Source organism: Pipra filicauda, unplaced genomic scaffold, assembly GCF_003945595.2.
Source record: "Pipra filicauda isolate LSUMZ 115617 unplaced genomic scaffold, ASM394559v2 scaffold54_size4384275_pilon, whole genome shotgun sequence".
NCBI classification, from domain to species: domain Eukaryota; kingdom Metazoa; phylum Chordata; class Aves; order Passeriformes; family Pipridae; genus Pipra; species Pipra filicauda.
The window spans coordinates 913,661-933,787 of record NW_024104698.1 but is presented as its reverse complement, the minus strand read 5'-3'; the positions used below and the strand labels follow the sequence as shown (position 1 = coordinate 933,787).

General features: G+C 36.0%; 1 protein-coding gene across 2 annotated transcripts in view; it reads right to left on the bottom strand.

Moving 5' to 3' along the window:
- Positions 1-1,434: 1,434 nt before the first annotated feature.
- POC1B (POC1 centriolar protein B) overlaps positions 1,435-20,127 on the bottom strand; it is a 44,107-nt gene continuing 25,414 nt past the window's right edge. The window contains exons 11-12 of one of the 2 annotated variants that reach the window (XM_027732924.2): positions 2,782-2,964; positions 1,435-1,555 (exon numbers count right to left, since the gene is read on the bottom strand). In XM_027732924.2, the coding sequence (XP_027588725.1) occupies positions 1,454-1,555; positions 2,782-2,964 (285 nt within the window). In that variant the 3' untranslated portion in view covers positions 1,435-1,453. Of the gene's footprint in view, positions 1,556-2,781; positions 2,965-18,430; positions 18,632-20,127 lie in introns of those variants that run through there. The other variant, XM_027732925.2, reaches the window with a different exon arrangement.

Here is a 20,127-nt window from a genome sequence, read left to right as displayed (position 1 = left end):
AGGCTGAAATATATAAGATCATTCTTTCACAAATAATCTGTGGCTAGAATGCTGCATAAAAATAATTGCACCCAAAATTTTTATAAGAAACTGCTTGTTTGCCATAAACAGTAGTACTTATGACTGAGCTGAAAATATGTAGCACCTGTTGGTAAAATTCAGAGTTTACCAAGAAAGCAAGGTGATGTCCGGCTATCTGAAGGTGGTTACTAAGAAAAAAAATGAAAAGTTATACAAGAAAAATTGACTGCACATTTCCGTGGCGTGAACTGCAATAGTATTTGCACAGGGAGCTTCTGTACCTAAGCTGAACTCCATTGATGTTAATGAGGTTCAGCCAGGGAAATGAGCTTTATCTATATACAGTCAGTTGCAGAATTGGATTAAAATATTCCCCCCATTTAAACTGTCCCATTTTTCAACATACATGTGAAGGTGCAGAAATTGGATGACTACCTAGTTTTGACTACGGATTTACAACACGTGTTCTGCAATTGACATTTTAAAAAAAAAATACATAGACATGAAAAAATTAGATGTTTTCCATTAAAAAATAAACCTAGAATCATCTAAGATTTGCATTTTTATTAAAAATAAAACCCAAATCAACATACACTGAGAAGTCTTTCCTGACTTATATCTGCGTTCATAATGCATTACCTGATGGGGGACACTCATAGCATGCAAAGCTTGAGCATATGTGGACTTTCTTGTAGGGCAAGAATCTTTTGTAGTTATGACCTAGATTTTTTATGATTTTGTGTATGATTCAAATAGATTCTTCAGAAGTATGATTTTGATTTTTCTAAATATGAAAAATTACTTTTGATGGGAATGAGATAAGCAGAATGCATCAGTTTTGCAGCTGAATTCACACAGATGCTTCAGAGTTTAAGTGACTGAATTTTCATATTTGTGACTAGAAGTCTTCATACTACCTCTTCTTGCAATCATTACTAAAATGTTTAGAAGATACAGAATAACTCACTATTTTTTTGTAAAATACTTGAGAGTATGTAATGGGACAAAGAAAACAAAACCTCTGGCATTTTTTGAGTTAGGTCTTATTTAATTTAGGTGTTTGGGTAATGTTGCCTTAGCACAAAGAACATTATTTTCACAACCCTTGCCCAAGTTTAAAAACCTGCATAGTGGACTTCCATAACAACTGCTATTCATCTAAAAATATGTAGTTAGTGGCTTAGTTATATTCAAAGATCTTGTTAGGTTGAAATAAGAGTCCTGTAACAGTCAATGGAAATGATTTTAGAAAATATTACATTTTGATTGTGCTACACTTCATTAAATATATAAGCAGAATATCTGCTTGCCACGACTGTTTAAAATTTTCTTTTTTTAATTTCTTCAGTTTTTATTACATTGATTTGATGTTTTTGCTTATAGCAAAATCCAATGCAGAAACATATTCACCAATATAGTTAATTTTCAGCTTTTATTTGTCCTGGCTTCCCTGAAGTAATACTTGCTGATCTTCTAAGCATTCTTTCAATTTATCTTCAGCTGAAGTCAGACGGTGTTCCAAGACTGAAACTGTCTGCATGAAGAGGACAGTAATTTCAACTGGTTTTCTATTACTCACACAGTATTATAAAAGTGTGCAACATAATAACATAAGAAAAGTAACTTTAACTCAGTAGGGAAAAAAAAAAATCATAAAATGGCTTCTCCTTAGCTATTCCACTATTTATAACTGTATTTAAAAATTATGGCTTGGTATCCACGGAGATTGTCTAAAGGTTTCCAATTGTTTCACAAAATATTTTCACTGAGAGAGAGAAATACATACATGCATAATATAAATTACTCTGAAATACTATGTAAAAGTTGCATCCATATTTCAGTAGAAAAACAGTCATCACTGATGACCTCAAATGATTTTTTCCAAAAACCTAAAAGAAACTTTTAAGGCATCCCCAAAAAAAGGAAGTGAGAAAAAAATATACTATTAAAAGGCATTCTCTAAGAGACTATCTTCATCAGAAAAGGTAGTTTTTTGGACGCAGGCTGGCAGTTTCTTTTTAATCCAATTTAGCACACAAATAATTTTCAACTGATGACTTGACTCCATACTTCCAAAAACCTATTTTTTCAATTAACATATGTATTGCAAAAGAATACAGAACAAAAAAAAAACTCTTAGCTGCTCCCTTTTTAGTTGGCTTAATGTTAATATATTACAGACTACAGAGTAGTATCTTAAAACATGGGCTGACTAAATCTGTCATTACTAAAAAGTATTGAGCATTTGCAAACAAGTGACTCAGAGTCACTGAGACTAGTATTTGTGCAGTTTCACTGACACTAGGAATTATTCCACTGCTTAGATTCCTACCTAAGCCAACACCTTGAGCACTGCATTTGAAAAGGGATTTAATGGTACATTGGTAATTTACTTTGTTCATCCCCTGCTAGTACATGATTGTTCAGGTTGGAATCTGACAATGTCTGCTAAACGACTGGCTTCTGACAAATCTATGCTAGATTTCACTACTGAAAAATAGTGATTCTGTCCCTCCAGAGTTAAAAGTGCAACAATCTTTATGATTCTGTATCAGGAAGCTTTCACTTTAGCAAACACAATACGTGCGATCGATATTTGCTGAAAGGAAAACACCAAAACAGTCACTTGACTATACAACTGTTCAAAATAACCTCACAGTCTTTACTGTTCTGATTTATTAACATAGTTCCTGGGGCTTTTTGCCCATTGACAGTGTTGTCATTTTCCACTGCAAGTGTTATCCGTTATTGCATACTTACTAGAGTTAACACATCCAGCTGTCCCACAATGTGCTCCAAAGCACTGTCCAGGGAGGGGGAGATGCCTGTTTGCTTGTCTTCATTATGCACAGCTGATCTGCTCTCATTCTCTGATTTCCTTTTTGAACTTCTTGCCAAGACCGAAGCAGGGGGCTGGTGCAGCGCTTCAGTTTTGCCATCACCCTTTAATACAGAAACACCATTTGAAGATTCAGCTGGCTTTATCCTCATTTAAGTAGAATCATCCAATAAGATAGGTAGAAAAGTCTGGCTTTTAATTTAAAAAACCAAACATCTATTTACACATATATGCACACACACAAGGGCCTTCAGATTTGCTTTTTGTACGAGGTCCAATTCATAACACTTCAAATTGCTCTGACCTAAGAGAGAATTCCAGCTGTGATGGATGAGGCAATAAGGGTAATTTCAGCAGTCTTTAGGTACATATTTCAGGTACATATGATTGAGGAACTACATGCTATACCACTAGAGTTTGAATTAAAGCTCAAATTAATATAATCGCTGAGGGGTGTCTTCTTCAAAAAGATAGCCCAGGTTGACAAAGGAATTCACTCAGAGCAGTCATATGGATGAAAAATTTGTATGTGATTAGAAGACCACAAGGGTTCCTTCCAACTTCATGGTATGAAACCTTTGTTTAGTATGAATTAACCTCTTACTTCAGCATAAAAGGTAGTTTTTAGTTGTTTATTCAGTGACATTACTTGTTGAGAAACTGATTCCTTCAGAAAATGGGAGAAGGAAACAACAGAAAAGACCTACACAATGTAAAGTTGAGAGAAATAACTTTGATGTATAAACATTACTCCAGGGTGACAGAGCATGAACTTTCCAATCACTTTGGTTTTGTCTGTGCCTTGAAGTTCTTAATGGCATTTTTGAGTCATAAAAGATTAAATCATCACTAATTCATTAGAAGCTCCCTCACAACAACTTTACTTGATTTATTAATGACTTTCTGAGACTTCTTCGAAAACTTCTTCTACCTTCAGATAATTTTAGTTTATTTTTACACTGAAGTAAATTGAGCTAGTTAATATTTATTTCTAATTATATTACAAATATCCACATTTACAAAATAAATCTTTTAAATGCTTCTTCCCTCATCACTTTGGGCTTCCCTCAACAGATCCAAACTGCAACCATCACTTTGACAAGGAGGAAAGCTGTCAATTCAGTAAACAGAGTAAATGCTAAGCTAGTAAAAATCTCACCAAACACTTTTTTCTTACAGTAAAATTGATCAAAAATTCAATGTATTGGACAAATAGGCTGTGAAAGAATGCTTTGTATCTTGGTAAACTGCCACTAACATTGCAAGTCAGAGTAGTAGAAAAGTCTTCTTGTAAAAGTCTTCTTGAGATTCTTCTGTTACATTCTCAAAGACTTATGAGCAGTATGCAACATGAAAATACTTACAGAAGTAAGGCAAAGACCTTGATGTTTGTCAAAACTCAAAGTATCAAACACAGACAAGCAAATAATGAACTGAATTCTAAACTTTCAAAATTTGTAAGAGGGGAAATGAAATGAGACCACTTCAAATTTTCAACTTATCTAACTTGTGTCCGAACAGATTTCCTTTACTTTTGGATACCAATCAGTTCACGTCCAACACTTTCATTCAGCATAATATTTTATTTTTAAAAAGTTCTATTTATAGAAAGTTTTTTTTACCCACAGCCTATTCACATGAAGTGTTTCAAGAACTAGATTTTGCCTTTCCTTCAAATACCCCCCTTCTAAAGTACTTTAAATACTCTGAATACAATTTATAAACAACAATTCTATATGTCGCCAGCAATGTAGTAAAAAGTCTCATAATTCAAAAAAATAAACTATTCTGAGAGACATCAGAGCTATAGCTTATTTTGAGAGAATAAATTTTTATAAGGCAATCAATTTTAAACTGTTACTTCTGAGCAAAACTAAGAAGAAAATTAAAATGTGCATAGTGTTTCCATTCACAGCCCATTAGTAATAACATGAAATCACATTTGGGTAACTTCATGCAAGTTACAAATAAGGAGAAGGAACAGATTTAATAAATCAATAGGAAGTCATTACCATGACATTACCAGCGGATGTTCAGCAGAAAATTAAATTTAGCTTATAAATGATGTCACAAACAGCAAGTCATAATTGCTCATCTTTGTTTTCTGTCAAGCAAAATAGCCAAAACTCTGTGGGTGGTACTTGATCAATTTGTGAAAAATCCTTACACATAACCTTATCACCTCTGCCTGTTCCCAAATGTTTTCCCATGAAACATTCACAGAGCAGATAGAAATAAACACTGCATCCCAGTCTTCCTTTGCTTCATGGTGGTTAAGAATAGAATCTGAGTAAATTGCATCCATTTACATAAAGATGCCTGAGCAGTTTTATTTATAGAGATAAAAAATTCCCTCAAGTGAAAAAAAAAAAATACAAGCCTCTGTCACTCAACTGGATATCAACAGTCTTCAATCTTGTAAGAGCTACAAATTTGGAAAATACAGACAACAGCTTCCAAATGCATATCTAAATGATCTCATAATTAAGATGGGCTTATATGAAAAAGTGACATTGGTAAGCTTCCAAATGAATCACAAAAACTGGCGTGGTCTACTTTTTAAAAATAATCTTTTAAATTGTGAACACATGGTACATTTGTCTACCAATACTGAAACATTTCTGATACTGTGATTAAAACAACCACAAACAATTAGTCGTAAGTAGGGCATGAAGCTCAAACAGACCAAAGAGCAAAGGTATAACAGAGTAGTCTCCCACCTTATCAGACCTTGATTTCCTGTGTCTTTTGGTTATTAGAAATCATGAGAAGTTTCTCAGAAGTAATAGTACTATCATTATCACTGCTTTTTTCCTCCTCTTGTGAACCTCCCCTTGAGCAAAAATGGTTCACTGTGGATATGCTAAATTTAACTGTTTGGGATTTGGTTTTTTCTCTGTTTTTGCTTGTTTGTTTGTTTTATTGTTGTTTTTGTAGGCCATAATTATTCACAGATCATGTCTATTGCTTTGAAATTATTTTTTTCAGTCAATGAGTGGCTCACATAAAACAGAGTCTCTGGTCTATTAGGTTAACAGTAAATATGTTAAACCACTATTTGTTTCATCAGTTCCCTACTGAAGAAAACTTCCCTGTAGTTTCAGCTGATGACAGCACTCCTCATTTCTTCTCCTCTTGCATGCACATTAATCAGCACAGCAACAACCTGCCATGTGCCAACTGTGGCTTTCTGCTCCTGCTATCTGATGAGGTAGTCCTGGTATCATTTATTTGCAAATTTTAATTGAAGTTTTGCATTCAAGCAGTAAAATACAGATAAACTACTTGGTGCATCTAAAACAAAGTTCTACTAACCATTTCTAGCTTGAGCAGTCCTCTTTCAGAACTTGTAACACGGAATTTTGCACTTAATTAAAAGTCTTTCGTGTCATCTTATGCACCTGAGTCTTCTCCAGCTCTTAAAAGAATGCCTAAGCTAAACCCAAAAATTTAAAGCACTTAATGTAAGTGCATCACATCCAATCTGACTCGGAAATACCATGAGGCACCACTGAAGGTAGCACACCCTTCAGTTTAGAACCTGACCACCAGGAGCGGTATCAGGATACAAACTCACAGCCAACAAACCAAGCCAGACTATCAGACTGTAATCTTTAGCAAAACAGGCATTTTCACCTAAAAGGGAATAGCACTTCAAGTCTTGAAAACAACAAATTCAGCCTGACAGATAGTTTTATGCAAAGAAATTATATCATAGTTTACAACAGCTCTTTCACACGTATAATGAGAAACTGGCTACATGGTTTTCTTATGTCAGCACCAATTAAAAATGCTAAATGTGTTGGCACATAAGACTGGTAGATAGGTTGTGCTTGGCTGTATTAAATAAGGAATTCAACAACGATAAAAATTACAGTTAAAGCATTAAGGTTGCCAATAATAGTTTTATTTTGAAATGGTTCATAACTTTCTCCCCCCGCTGCGCTGCGACAGTTGGAACTTTGAGGAAACCAAAATAAACATCTTACTGATTTAGGAATATGATCTGTAATTCTGCCAGTCCATTAAAATCAGAATTATATATAAAAAGAAAACAAACAAACTAAAAATCTCTCTGTGATCAGCTGAGAGAGTGAGTTTCATTGCTCAAGCTACCAGGATCTAAAGATTTATATTCTCCCTGTTTGACACTTGATATTTGTATTTTAGCCAATTTCTTCTTACCTCAAGTGACAAATATTAACAAGCCACTGGAGGTGACTAACTGTCAGCATGGGATAAATGGCAACACCGCTCTGACTGAATTTGGGTGGTCAGGGCAGGAGGAAGAACAGGACGGTGGCTGACTCAGAGTTACAATTCCAAGAACATCTGGTATTCTTAAATTTCACAGGAACACACTAGTAGAAGAGGTCTTGATCACTGAATCTGATCCTCAGGGACGAAGAGGAATTTGCATCTACACCATTCTCATTGAACAAGCTCTTATTGTGGAACTGACAACATCTCCCATGGTGAATTTCTTCTATTATTATTTAAATTTTAATGATGAATGTCCACAAATACAGACAAAACCTAGTTTATACAGATTATGTTCTAGCCAAGTGAAAGGATAAAACATTCCCATTTCTGCATCAACAGATGCTCTTAATATCACAGTGATCTCATCTACAATCCTGTTGACTTTTGTTAAAATAAATATGGATAGACAGATAAATAACAGAAGCAGTCAGCTAAAATGTTGGTCTTTGTTCTTCATTTCTGCAAATTATGCTGGGAGAAAATCCCTTTTTTCCTTAGTTTTTTATGTGAGAACATCTTCATATTGTTAGTGATGTGATACAACTGGTTATTTTGCAGCCAGCTTTCATTCCTGTCAACCCAAAAGAAGGTGGTGGTGGGGAAATCTAGTACAAAATCCTGCCTCTCTCAGCAGCAAAGTGTTACAAGGCCAACAACTTGAGGAAGCCCTGCCTCATGATTCTTATAGAACTCCTTTGCCACTGAGCTGCAGAGCAGCAGTTGACGAATGCAGCTGAAGGAGAACAACCTGGTCTAGTGTCCATAACAATTCAAAACTTCATGTTCCAGATCCAATTGCTGTCACACCTTTTTACTCTTTCTTGAAACAAGAGAAAACTCCACTTACATGTTCCATTCTCTTTAGTGATACTTATGTGACCAGAAAAGCTGAGGTACAAGCAGACATAAAACTCAAACAAGAGCGATGCTTGCTCCTTCATTCAGCAAGGTGCAGCACCTCTTGCACAGAAGAGGTTCTGCAGAAAAGGTTCACTGTGGACTGCCACATCTCTCCATTTAATGTAGAAAAGTAGAAAATAATAATGTAATTTATGACTTTTAAAAAACAGAGCATAACATCTCATAGGGCAGTAAAAAAAGGATATATACACAAAGAAATATCTCCTTAGAATATAAGGCTATACATAAAAGATTATATATTATTTTTATATGTATTTTATATATATCTAAATTTTTTCCATGTGTGTAATAAATTACAGCTCTGTCCCCTATAATATGAAAAGTTCACAAACTGTGTGTGTGTGTGTATATATATATATATATATAAGGAAAATGGAAAACACTAAATAAAGGGTTTACCACTTGAAGATAAATACTAAATTTCACTGGTCACAGTGCATTACTTTAGTAATATATCCATCCAGATGTAACACCCATGTAACTCTTCTGCATACATTCCATATTTAATTATGTTTGCTGCTACATTATTAGTACTTGTGGTGTGTTTGGCATTTTTTTGTTTGTTTTTAACAGCCACACAAAACATTGATTAACATTAGTATCCTCCATGTATTCAAAATGGGAAACATATGACAACACACATACATATATATATACTAAGTCATTGTTTAACTTATCTTCCTATTGGTCTAGCATACAAAACATGTCTTTGAATTCTATTTGTATTAGTGACATCCAGATCAAAACCATCACAATCTAAAACAACATTCAGTATCAATTGTCTTTATATAGGTCTAATAATTCAGCATATTCATGTATGAATGCTGTATGAAAGTCCTGACCAAAAAAACAAACGAATCTGCATCGTCAGCTATTTCTTTTTGATGTCAAGGAACATCGGTTAACGTGACTAATCACATTGGCAGACCAAACAAGGAGCATCAGTGTGTTACACAGACAGGACTGAAAGCCACAGTACATATACAACTTGGAGCTGAAGCACAAGGGTAGAACTTGCTCATGTCATTGTATCTCAATAAACTACCACATGTCCACCTTGTGGAAAGTCCTCTGGTTAGACTGGGACAAAGAGAAACAAGAAACTTTTATTCTATTCCTGCTTGCCATTTCTTTGGCACTGAGGTCTGACGCTTTATTGAGCAACAGAACAGAAATTTTAAGATTCTTAAAATGCACCATGAATTTCAAACTGAAGTCCTCTTAAAGTTGCAGTCTCTCTACCTCTTTTATGTTCTTAGAAAAAATTCCCTTATTCCTGTTAATATTATGATCTTTTTAAACTTCTGAAAGGAAGATTACTTTGGTATTTTATTGCAGCAGCCTGGTGACAGCAAGAATCCATGGAACTGTGTGTCCATGCAAGATACAAGAGGATGTATTATTTCCCATACTCTAGTGAAAACTCTCTAGAGGGGGTTCTCTCAGTCTTCTACGTCCCTGCATCTTAAGGAAAATAACTGATAATAATAATGGACAACACTAATGTAAGTATTTTCTAGAGATCAATCAAGCTAAGCGTGTAACGCCTACAGATAAGATACTCCTGCTAAGAACGGCACCTCAGATTTCAAAATATGCTTGTGCTCCCCTGTGCTCATTCCCACAGGGCACTTTGTTGGAAAGAAAAGCACGTTTCTCTAAAGAGCTTGGTTGCATGGGTTAGGGTTGGATAAGGGATATAACTGAATTGAAAGAAAGATATGTACGGATATAAATAATAAATACTTCACTAAAGTTTAATGAAGTCATTAACGAAACACTGCATTAAGTACTATCCGCTAGGGTACAGGTAAGAAATACAAAGCCTACTATGCTAAAAGACCTATAAAACAGAATATCATACTGTTACATCCCCTTTGTCAATTCATTTGACTAAGGCTGACTGTGCTTGCAACAGGATAGAAGAGCTAAATGACAAATGATCAACTGTACAGTATCAGTTGTGAGAGGCAGTGGTCTAGTCAAGATGTGGAGATGCCACACTCAGTGGGATATGGAAGAATATACAACCTGACGGTGTGCTGCACTCCATACTTGATGTGAAAATGACAGTAAAAGGGAAGCAGTTGGCACTATAATCCCAGATCAACAGCTGGCATTCCAGTCCTAAATGTCAAATTCCTGTTGGGGATTTAGAGACTTCACAGATAAAATATACTGTTGCTTTTTCAACTGTAAAAGGCAGAGTAATACAAATGACCATAAATTAGAAGTGATGAAACACAGCTGGTTTGGATAATTGAAGGTCTTAGCAAAAACTCTACAGTCCTTAGAATTAGGAGCAATAAAAAGGACATTTTAGCTCGCTTTCCTAAGGAAACAATGCTGAGGCTATCATTTCTGTCTGCTTGTCCCCAGACCTCACTTACAGGTTTTGAACTTGTTGCAGATGTAAGAGGGTCTGGTGGAGGAAGAGAAATCCTAGAGGGAGCTGATTTCACATAAGGTCCCCGAGAACAGACTGCTGGCTAAAGGAGAGAAATCAGTAAGTAATGCCATGGGGAGAAAGGCTCTGGCATAAGTTTGCACACTACTGGAGACCAGAGATGGCATGAGAGAAATAGAACTTATAAATACTTCAAAGTCAGAGAAAAGTTTCAAATAAAACCTTACAGTCAGCTATGAAACAGATTTATAGGAAGCAAGGTAAACACAATTTCTATAACTCAAGGATTTTTTGTACTTTACAAATATCAGAAACAAAAGAAGCCCCAACAATGGCATACTTATTAGCTAGAGGCATTAAAGAAATATGCATAATTTTTTTACAGTGGTTAATGAAGTATTTTTATCTTCCATTTCAGAAGATAATAAATGCTGTAATTGTATTTCTGGCAAAGTACTTTCTATTCCAACTGTAGAAAAAATACTATTAAACAATTTACACTGTAGGTAAATACTTTTATATCCTGGATTATGCAGTTTGAACTCAATGGCTTTGAAATAACAAGTCAGGTAATGATACTGATTTTTAATACATCCTGTAAAAATGGAGAAAATACCAGGGGAGTGGGGAAGCTGAAATTCCATCAGTAATCAGAAAGGATAAACAGGATAATTGTGTGGTCACAGGTCACAGTCACCTTGAGAACTGTGTCAGGGAAAAAAACCTGAAAAGTTGATTTGGGACACATATAGCAAGTATTTAAGGCCTAATGTCAAACAAGTCAGTATGGTTCGAGGAAAAAAAAATAAAAAGAAATTGTCTGTCAAACTGAAGACCTCTCTAGTGAAATATTTAGTCAAACTCTTCCTGAAAAAGTACCTTTTTTTTTTAAATCCATAATATGCACGCTATAATTTTGTTAACACATTTTAGGTTTTAATGTAGTATGAAGTCAATTATCTAGCTAGTTTCTTTAAAAATAGTTAAATCAGAAACTAACTGCAGAATTATGCTGGCTTTAGTGATTCCACTGATATCTCGTCTTGTTTTAGTGCCATAGAAAACATATCAGCAATCTGGAAAATCAAGTTTACAGGCAACACAAAAAGGCATCCTGGAAACCACTGACACAGTCAGGGTTACTTGGCAATCTGACTTCATTCAGCTGTCAAAATGCAACCTGATGTACTCATACAAGACATCAGAGAAGAAGACACTACAGAGTAACGCGCTATAAAAAGCAGAGGTGTTGAAAATATCTGCAATTACATAATATATAACTGAGCAAAATGATAAAACTTTGATGTGATCAGGTTATTGAGTGAAGAATTACAGTATCTTCTTACATGCAACTAGCTGAAACTACTAAGCAAATAGTACTGAACTGTTCCACTACACTAGTATGGGCACCGAATTCCTGTCCTATGAGTTATGTAAGAAATGAGGAAACACCTATAAGAATGAAACATGTCTTGGAAGAGTAATCTTTTCAGTGAGGAACATTTGATATTGGTTTATCTTAGAATTGGTTAAGGATAAAGTAATTCTTTTAAATCTCCACGGCAAGATTTGTATTTCTTTACAAATAATACGCAATAGTTAACTTGGAGTTGCGCTGCTATGCCTTTGGGTGAAGTATCTGACATGCAGTGTGGAACTTGCATCTTGGCGCTCAGAAAGTACAATCTCCATGCAGCTAGAACATGCCAGAAGATAGCATCTCTCTATCCCTACCTCCCTTCTTCGCACCAACCCAAACTGCTACAACCAGAGTACCATACTGTGAGGGTATACAGAGAAAAAAAGAACAAAATCCAAATCAACCAACCAGCTTTTCAGAACAGTAATGCCATGTATCTTCACTGGTGGTATCACTCAGAGAGCTCCTCTTCTTTCTTTTTCCCCAAATACTATTTATTGCAAAATGCATAAGGGCAATAGAATCCAGTGTCTCTTCCAGAAGACCCTAATCACTAACCATAGGCTGTTTCTCATTTGCTTTCCTCTGATGTCATATACTTTCAATTTTTACTTTACAATGCTTCTAATTCAAGCAAAAGAATGGAACTGCCTTCATTCAGCCTCTGCCTCTGATACCTGCTGTTAAGGTTACAGCCATGCAGACAGAAGAAAGCAAGCTGAAACCTCTTAGGCTGAAAAAACTCAAAACTGAATACAACACACCTACTGCCTGAACAAAAGGAAGTCATTACTACCACCTCATTTGTTCGTATTTTTTCCATTGCATCTTAAGAAAGATGATGTTCAGCTGTGTCAAGCCTGTAACGCACCTGTATGTGTTACTGCACAACCACATTGGATACGTGGCTCCATGGACATCATCCAATTCAGTCAGGTTACAGCCAGCACTAATCTTCTCCTTAATCTCTAAATATTTTTTCTCATTATTTCCTTTGTGTGCAATATTTGTGTTCAGATAGCTGAGCAGACCAGGGAATTGACTTGGATGGAATTAACCAAATAAAAACAGTTGTTAAGTTAAAATGACTTTAGCATTGTCCTACTTAATTTCTGACCCCAAAAGTGTTTTGATGGAAGATGCAAGCCAAGATACTTCTAGAGTTTTTCTATATCAAACACCTATCTGATGAAGGAACATTTTTGCTCTTGTTGCTGAATATTATTTGAAAAGTCTCAGTCTCTCAGTCCTATGTAATTTTTGAATCTGACTCAGTGTTTCCATTATCTCACATCAAGCAAGTAACTACCTTTCTTACTGCAAACTAGATAGTAATGCAGCATGGCTTCAAAGAGAGATGTGTTGTATTGGAACAACTGATATATTTGGAAAACACTCAAACAAGCTTTTAGGCAGAAAGCACCCTCTGGGTTTAGATATTACTGTACTCTAAGTGATAAACAGAATCTGCTAGCACTTGTTCAAGCATTTTCATTTAGGAAAAAATAAGAAAATATTTAACCAGTATTAAAGTGCTTGCTTTTGTAAAAAACTTGCATTAACAATTTTGAATAACACATGGGTTTTATATATACATAAATTTCATTTTATAGTCAAGTTTCTACCACACAGTTGTAAGCATGCTGCGCTCAACTTAAGACTCCAGCAGCATTTAAGAACAAAGGATAATTCAAGGGCAGTAGTTTAGCTTTAATATCTTGTTTTCTGACATACTTCATCTGTAGCTCAGCTTTATTATGCTTTATTTCTTTATTATAAAGAAAAATAAAACCTTGAACCTTCTCTAAAAAAGTCATGCATTATGAACTAAGCATTACCTTGTTTCTTAGTAATACAAAATGTGCAATCTTGGAATTATTAAAGTCCCATGAACACTAAGAAGTTCAAAACTTAACTTGTGTTACTGCATAAAAAAAAAATTAAAACAGGTGCTTACAGGGTAACAGAGCTACTGAATGATTTCATTAACTTCCATTATGCTAAACGACTCAAAAATGGCATTTAGATCAGTACTAAATCATCATCTTGGTCAGCAGGAAACTTGTTACAGACTGACAATCCAAGTGACAGAAACACTTTTTTACAAGTGCTATAGTAGTAATTTCCTGTGTGAAAGGCTTGTTGCTGTTCCTGCATTCCTCAGGGGACACTTCTTCTCAGAGGATGTTACTCTTCCCCAGGAAGAGGAAGGAACCAGTTGTTATTGGATGTGTGGGCTGATAGCTGTCGGGCATTTTCTGCATGCCGCAGAATCAGCTGTGAGAACCACGAATACAGCTTAGATTTCCAGTCAGAGCGGAGGAGAACACTGCTTTGAGCAGACAAGGTCAGAATGTACACATGAAGTATCTCAGGAAACTGAAAGAGAAATAATACCTGAAACTTCCATCTCTTTAGTTCCCAGAAATCTGCTAATTTACTAAAAGAACAATATACAGACATGGATCAATCTGAAAAGCATTCCTGAAGTACTGCACTGTTGCCATGAGTAAGATCCTATACGAAGTAAAATTTTGCAAGCTCTGAAAAGGCAGTTACCTCACAAAAACTGTGTGTGTGTGTGTGTGTGTGTGTGTGTGTGTGTGTGTGTGTAATATCTTCCTGTTATGTCCCTCTCCTCCACTTCCTGTTCTATAGCAACTTAAGCTGTCTCCGTATGCGCTGTGACATTTTTACAGGGCAGGTCACCAGTAGCTAGTCCATGCCTATTCCAGTATCACCAAATTCAGGGTCACATTCCACTGGCTTTTTCTTAAGTTACAGCGATAATATATTATTCTAACTGCTTATTTCCAAAGTTCATTAAAAAACCAATCCACCAACTATTTGATTCTAAAATTATTAGGGAGACAGAACAGTGACATACAAAAAACCAGTACAATCTCATAAGGTACATTTCCTCAGGAAAGCAGGTTAAAAATAGTATAGGAAATATTCTTGCACTCTCTAGTGCCCAAATTCAGAATTCAGTCTCCAACGAAAACTTGACTTTCTCTCAAGCTCCAGTTCACTCAGAGAATATAATGAAGCCTATTAAGGAACATCAGGATATGTATTATTAGTTAATTATGTAGAGGTACAACATATTTCCTGCTCTCTCCTTGTAAACCAGCAATTACATGCTGTGTTGGAATAGCATCACTGCAAAATGCAAGGACCATTTGGATCATACTCCTCTTTTATTACGTATGTTGAGTTCACCTTCAAGTATCTGATCTTTAAGCTTTATTTGATGTTAGTGGTATCAAAGATTGCTTTTAAGATTAAGTAAACAAATCTTTTTAAAAATGCCTGTGCCTCTACAGTGGCTCAAAATGCAAGTTTAGAAGTTCACTGTTCAATATCCAAAACACTTTGTCTTTTTGGCACTTATGACAGAAGATGAGTCATTTTGCTCACATACACCATACCTTCTTTGGAAGGCTCTTCGCTGGGCAACAGAAAAAGCTGAGCTGCCTCTACTGCCTCATGGTTGTTCCAGATGGATTAGGTGCAGCCTTTGGGAGGAATGGGAGACTTCCCTGAGAGCAGCTGAACATGTTCAGCTGCACAGTTGTGGGGAGCAGGTAGCCTATCCTCCCCCACCAGTCCCACACACTGTACCTGTGTAGCATGCAAAGAGTAGAAAGGTCTGTCTAGAGTGTGCTGTAAGCCAAGATAACACTAAAAATTGCCTGTCTAAAAGCAAGATGGGACAGAGAGAAAGATTCATTTGCAAAGACACAAAAGCACAATTCTTATTTTTATTCTGCTGCACCAAACACTTCTGAGTATTTATTCTATGTTTGTATAAGACTTCACATGAAAGATTCAGAGCTGGTTTGAGAGTTTTCTGGTATGCTCATCTATGGAGAAGGTGCAGACCACTTGACTTCAAAACTTAGGAAACAGTGTGAAAAGATCCTGTTTCTCCAAATTTCATTCTGGTTTGTGATTGGGAGTTCAGGGAGTTGACAGTTTGTTCAAATACAGATTTACCAGTAACCAGAAGAATGGCAGCATATGAAAAAATCCACAGCTATTAAGGGAGTGGCCTTTCTTATTTCCCTCTCTGGGAGCAAGGAATGTAAGGTGATGGAAGAGGTTGGGAACTGTCAATTTTTATCAAAGCCCCTTTGCCGCTGGGATCAATAATCAATGCAGAGCTCATTCTAATTGGCAATTGAGTTCTGGATAAGGAACAAAACCAGGACATTTCTCTTTTTCTTCAATGGCAATGATTCCAGTCACCCTTTCAAAGGGAACAGTGCTGGAATTTTTCTTATGTAGAGAAAAATGTACGAATATCATGCAATGATCAGAGTTTAAGTGAAAGGCTAAATGTCTGAGGTCCCAAGAAAACTTGATATCCACGGACTACAGAAAGTTGTTGGGCTTTCAGATGAACTATAACAAGCAGTAAAGGCATCTACTCTGCACTGTGAAGTGACATATGGGTTTTGTTCTACTGGCTGTTCCCTTCTGAACTGGATTTGGGAGGAGATGATTTATGTATAAAATTGCTATTATTTCCTTTCTTCCTTTTCTCCTCCTCTTAACCTCACTGAAGACAGTTGGTGTTTATTTTCATGTAAGTCTGAAGCCAGGAAAGGATGTAAATCAGAATAAATTTGACATTGCATAATAAGGAGAATATTCAGCATTTTTAGCTTTTAAAAATAGCATTTAAGATATAATTTCTATTGTCATCCTCTCCTACAGGATTCTGGAGCTGTAATAAGCCATGCAAGGAAGAGACATTACTCCAAGATCTTTTCAAAGTAAGTTTCCATGAGGCAGAACAGTTAACTAAGCCTTCATTGTATACATGGAAGAATAGATGCAAATTTTGCATTAATAATTGCTGTCTTTCCAAATATAGAGGGTATCTTTTAGGTTGTGGGGTTTGGGTTTTTCTGTATTTAAAATAAACACAGAGAACAGTGTGTCAAAAAAACCCTAAACCCTGAAATACATACTGCAAAAGCAACATGTACAGGACAAATGGAGAGTACAGATACTTCTACTTTTTGCATCAAGACACCTACTACAAATACAGTACAGATAAACCTTTTATTCTAAAATTTAGTATGTTCTTTTTGATCCAAACAGAAACAATCCTTATCTTTCTTCACTCAGTAATTAATCCAGTCTTAACTTTGTAGAAGTTGTACTGTAAACAAAAAATAAGCATGTCATGTTTTCAGTGTTAAACAGCACTGGAAGAGAAAGAACAGCAAACATCTCCCAGCCAGCGCAGACATTCTGACTTCCAGATTACAGTACATTGCTTTGCTTCCTCCAAATCCTGTTTACATGAGCAAGGTCAGGGGATGGAAGATTAAAGAGCCTCTACAGTGATTTCCTGCTGCTGTCAGTAAAAACTACAGACACCATCAACTTTCCCTTGTTCCCAACAGCTTATCAGGGACTGGAGGTTACCAATGTATCGCCTTACAGAACTGAAAAAACCCAAGCTCCTTCAAGACTAAAACTAAAATTGGAGGATGAAACAGGAGGAAACAGTCCCAAAGGGAAACAAAACTTCCAATTTTTCCTTTTCAATAGTTCCGAAATTAAGCTTAAGTTGCTTGAAACACAAAGAAGAAGGGGTGGGAGAGAGGCAGTAATGCTTTCAGTCTTCAGTGAAACAGAAAGGAGAATGAAACACCACCCCCAGACCCCAAACCTTGACTCCAATTCAGTGAACATTTTCAGAGTGCAAAAGGCTAGAATATGCATGATTTCTAGTAACTGCAACATATTAAGAGTCTTACCACAGGAGAAGTCAGGGCATTGCACACATACTAGTTACCTAAGCATCCATGGCTCATTTTTACACTGGTTTCAGGAATACACAGGAGAAGTGAATAAATGAATCATCAAATTCAAAGCTATTTCCTAACCATAATAATATACAGGAGGTTCTTAATGCTTTTCTAATTGTAGCCCAAAAGAAAGCAACTCCATATGAAGATCACATTGAAGTTTTTTTCCACTGACACAACGACCACATTCCCTTCACTAAGTTTAAAAAGGCATTTGCATCAAGTGTAAATCTGAGATGAAAAAAGGTTTTTTCATCATGTTCAAAAAGATTTGGCCTTAGAACTAAGCTAGAACACAAGCTGAAAAGATAAGCTGTTTACAATTCAGGTAGTTCAATAATTTAATTGTTTTCTAGCAAAATCTCTATGAGAACATTCGTATCTGCATATCTTAGCTTAATCTTTGAAGCAAGAAAATACAACTAAATTTAAAAAAACATGTAAGTAGGCATTTCAAGTGGGGAAGCTGTGATGAATTGTTGGTTTTGATGAAGCAAGAAATTAAAATTCCTTAAAAAGAGGAGGAGGAGTGGGAGGAAGAGATAAATACCAGTAATTTTTTCATACAGCTACAGCTCAAAAATATAAATGGACTGCTAAGAAAATATCTAAACATATATTTTAAATTCATAATAAAGAATCGAGAGTGTTAAATTTTTAAATACTTGTTTTACAAGTCTTCTCCAGGCAGACTATTGTAAAGAATAGATGACAGTGATACTTCACTGCACCTTAAACGTATGGAGTTGTGCGTCCTGTTTTGGTCTTCTTCATCCCAGATAGACATTGTCATCCTGGAGCAAGTCCAGTGGAGGGTGAACAAGATGGTGAAGGGGCTGGAACACATGATATACAAGCAGAGGCAGATAACCAGGTTTGTTCAGCCTCAAGGAAGAAAGGATACATGGAGATCTTGCTGCCATCCCAAATATCTAATGGGTGGATAGAAAGAAGACAGATATAGATACTTATTAGAGGACCACTGTGAATTACACGTAACAGACATGTTGGAAAATAGGATATTCTAGTTACATATTATGAAAAAAAAAATATTGTCATCAATCAAACACTAGAGCAAGCTGCCCAGAAAGATGGTGGAATCTCCATTCTTGCACATTATTAACATATGAACTGGACAAGGCTTTCAAGAACTTGATCCAAGTTGGCCTTGCTTCAAGGGAAAGGTTAGATGAAAGGACTCCAGGCATACCTCTCAATTTATACTACTCTATCATTTTCATTAACAAATCTTTACTGAAGGGAAGAAAAGTAATACCTTTTTGCTCTGTCACAAGTCATCTCAGGGGCAGTAACAGCATATTTCCCATAAAGCGGTAGGACAGAACATAATTCCAGCTGAAGAAAAGATTCTCAATAAGAAGAGCACTTTCTCTTATTTCCTGGATTGAGACTAGATTGAGACGTATGGACACTTGCCCGCTTACTGGCAGAAATTTTGATAGCTATTCAATGAAACACTGCAAGGTTTTGCATAGGCTTCCAATCTTCCTGAAGACATCTCAGGGAGATCAACAAAGAACCTACAAAAGCTTCAGTGTTGTTACTTATTCCAGAGAAACTGTGAGTCTTTAAATACTTCGAGACTATGATCTAATAAAGGCTGTCTCTCTCTTCTTCAGTAGAAAAATTAAATATGTTGATTAGCTATTTCCAGTGGTCTAGAGACTTGCCAATGTATTTTTAAGACCCTGCTGCATTACATGCATGATAAATACATTGAACAAGAACCCCTAAAGATATCTAAGTGCAGAGTGCATTTTTCTCACTGCAAATACTAGAAGGGCAGAAGAACTCCTTAAGCTAGAGCAAAACACTTCAAAAAGAATAAGTAGGTATAGACAGAACATTTATAAATTAACCTGTCAACCTGATCAAAGGCTTTTAGTCATTTGAACAGTGTTCTTTCAGTAGAAGTAGGACCAAAAAGCCATAAACAGCTTTAAAATGGGTCTTGGTATGTTTGCTGGGAAAAAAAAACCCTGCAGAATGATTGCCTTTGATAATCAGTAGAAAAAGAGCAACCCACTGGGGTTGGAATCAGAGAGAGGCATGAATTAGGGAAGATGGTGAATTAGACTACCATCTGGCAACCTCAGGTTAGAGAAGGATTAAAAAAAATACACAAATAATGCACAAAAGCAATATCATTCAAGTGAGGACAAACTGTATCAAGAGGAAATCTGGCAGTGAAGGTGTGATTGGACGAAATCCAGCATCTGTCCTTCCCCCTTGTTTCTTATGAAGAACACATCAAGCCTCTATAGATGGGGCCTCCATACATTAGGAAAATTGAACCAGCTTCAGATGAAAAGGTCCAAGTCACTGAGATCCAGAACCCTTTAGAAACAAGACACAGAGGTCTAGATGGCTGGTCTGATTAAAAAACAGGTGATTATTCCACAAACAG